At 36.8% G+C, this 1,920-nt stretch overlaps 1 protein-coding gene across 1 annotated transcript; it reads left to right on the forward strand.

Annotated features, from left to right (window-relative positions):
* Positions 1-419: 419 nt before the first annotated feature.
* LOC308263480 (olfactory receptor 5K3-like) lies at positions 420-1,355 on the forward strand (the record flags this gene model as incomplete). The annotated part of the gene is made up of 1 exon (XM_080696496.1): positions 420-1,355. One exon carries the CDS (start codon positions 420-422, stop codon positions 1,353-1,355), a length of 936 nt encoding a protein of 311 aa, XP_080552622.1.
* Between the last annotated feature and the right edge of the window lie 565 nt (positions 1,356-1,920).

Raw genomic sequence — 1,920 nt, forward strand, 5'->3', positions numbered from 1 at the left:
GCCTCACTGGCTTAAAAGACCCTGTTTCCAAATAAAAATATAAAAATAGGTCTGGGAGTGTAGCCCAGAGGTAGAAGGGCTTCCAGAAACCCCAGTACCACAAAAAAAGTTTAAAAAAATGTAATGCTTACATCTCATAAATACATAAAGATAAACTTTTTTCCACTTTAACCATCATCTCTGCAATTATCAGAGCATTACTGTGAATTTTTAGTCACAGGCTAACAGCATAGATGCTGACATTGTAAGAAAACACATGCCCCTAGAAGTAACTGTAGCTGTGATTCAGAAACAGCAGGGGATCCTCAAATCAAAAACTACTCAACCTGTGATAAAAATAAAATCTAATTAAAAAATTCAATAGCCTGATTTAAAATCATATGTCACTCTAATCCCTCTTTTTAACAGACAAGATAGAGATGACTGAGAATGACTCCTTGACCACTGAATTCATCCTCACAGGATTTACAGATCACCCAGAATTGAAGACCCTTCTGTTTGTGGTGTTCTTTGCCATCTACCTGGTCACCATGGTGGGGAACCTTGGTCTGGTGGCATTGATTTACATGGAGCGTCGTCTTCACACCCCAATGTACATCTTTCTAGGAAACCTGGCTCTGATGGACTCCTGCTGCTCCTGTGCTATCACTCCCAAGATGCTACAGAACTTTTTGTCTGAGGACAGAAAAATTTTTCTCTATGAATGCATGGTACAATTTTATTTTCTCTGTCTTGCTGAAACTGCCGACTGCTTTCTCCTAGCAGCGATGGCCTATGACCGCTATGTGGCCATATGTAGCCCACTGCAGTACCACACCAAGATGTCAAAGAAACTCTGCCTTCAGATGACCACAGGAGCCTATGTAGCTGGAAACCTGCATTCTATTATTCAAGTAGGATTTCTGTTTAGGTTAACTTTCTGTAGGTCTCATGAAATCAATCACTTTTTTTGTGATGCCCTTCCATTATACAGACTCTCCTGTGTTGACCCTTCTATCAATGAGTTGATGATACTTATTTTTGCAGGGTCAATTCAAATCGTTACTGTTATCATAGTCTTGATATCTTATTTCTATATCCTTTTCACTATATTCACAATGAAATCCAAAGAGGGAAGAAGCAAAGCTTTATCGACTTGTGCATCCCACTTTCTCTCTGTGTCAATATTCTATGGTTCCCTCCTCTTTGTGTATATTCGACCAAGCTCATATAATGAACAGGATAAAGATGTACCTGTTGCTGTTTTTTACACTGTAGTAATTCCTTTATTAAACCCTTTTATTTATAGCCTGAGGAATAGGGAAGTAATAAGTGTCCTGAAGAGAATTATGATGAAGGGAAAATTTTTATCATAATGTAGCAAGAGTCATATTCCCTGGAAAATTATTTTCAATTTATGATAGTTTTTCATAGTCTGTAGATAGTGAGGAAGTAGGAAATTGCCTCTTTATAAACAAGATATTGTATTAATACAATATTATGATATTACATATTTAAAATTCAGAAAATAAAATTTCTTCTAAAATGTACTTCAAAACAAACGTACTGAATTTCATCAGATGTGAGCTAAATAATAATTCCTGATTGTCAAGGTGAAAAGATTCACAAATTTCAACAGATTCAACAAATTCTATGAATTAAACTTAGTATACATAAAGGTAGCCTTCATTTAATATTGTTTTCAAATTTCTCATATCCCAAAGCATAATCTTACCATCTCAGGCACATCACAACATCTTAAATACTAAACTGGCTAAAAAATACCATCTCTTGGAAAGAAAATATGTTGACTTTTATTTTCAAATTGACTTTAGTTCAGCCAGGTGTGGTGGCGCATGCTTGTAATCCCCGCGCTTGGGAGGCGGAGACAGGAGGATCGCGCAGGTTCAAAGTCAGCCTCGCTGGCTTAAGAGACCCTAT

This window comes from Muscardinus avellanarius (assembly GCF_963383645.1).
Source record: "Muscardinus avellanarius genome assembly, chromosome: 5".
Classification (NCBI taxonomy): domain Eukaryota; kingdom Metazoa; phylum Chordata; class Mammalia; order Rodentia; family Gliridae; genus Muscardinus; species Muscardinus avellanarius.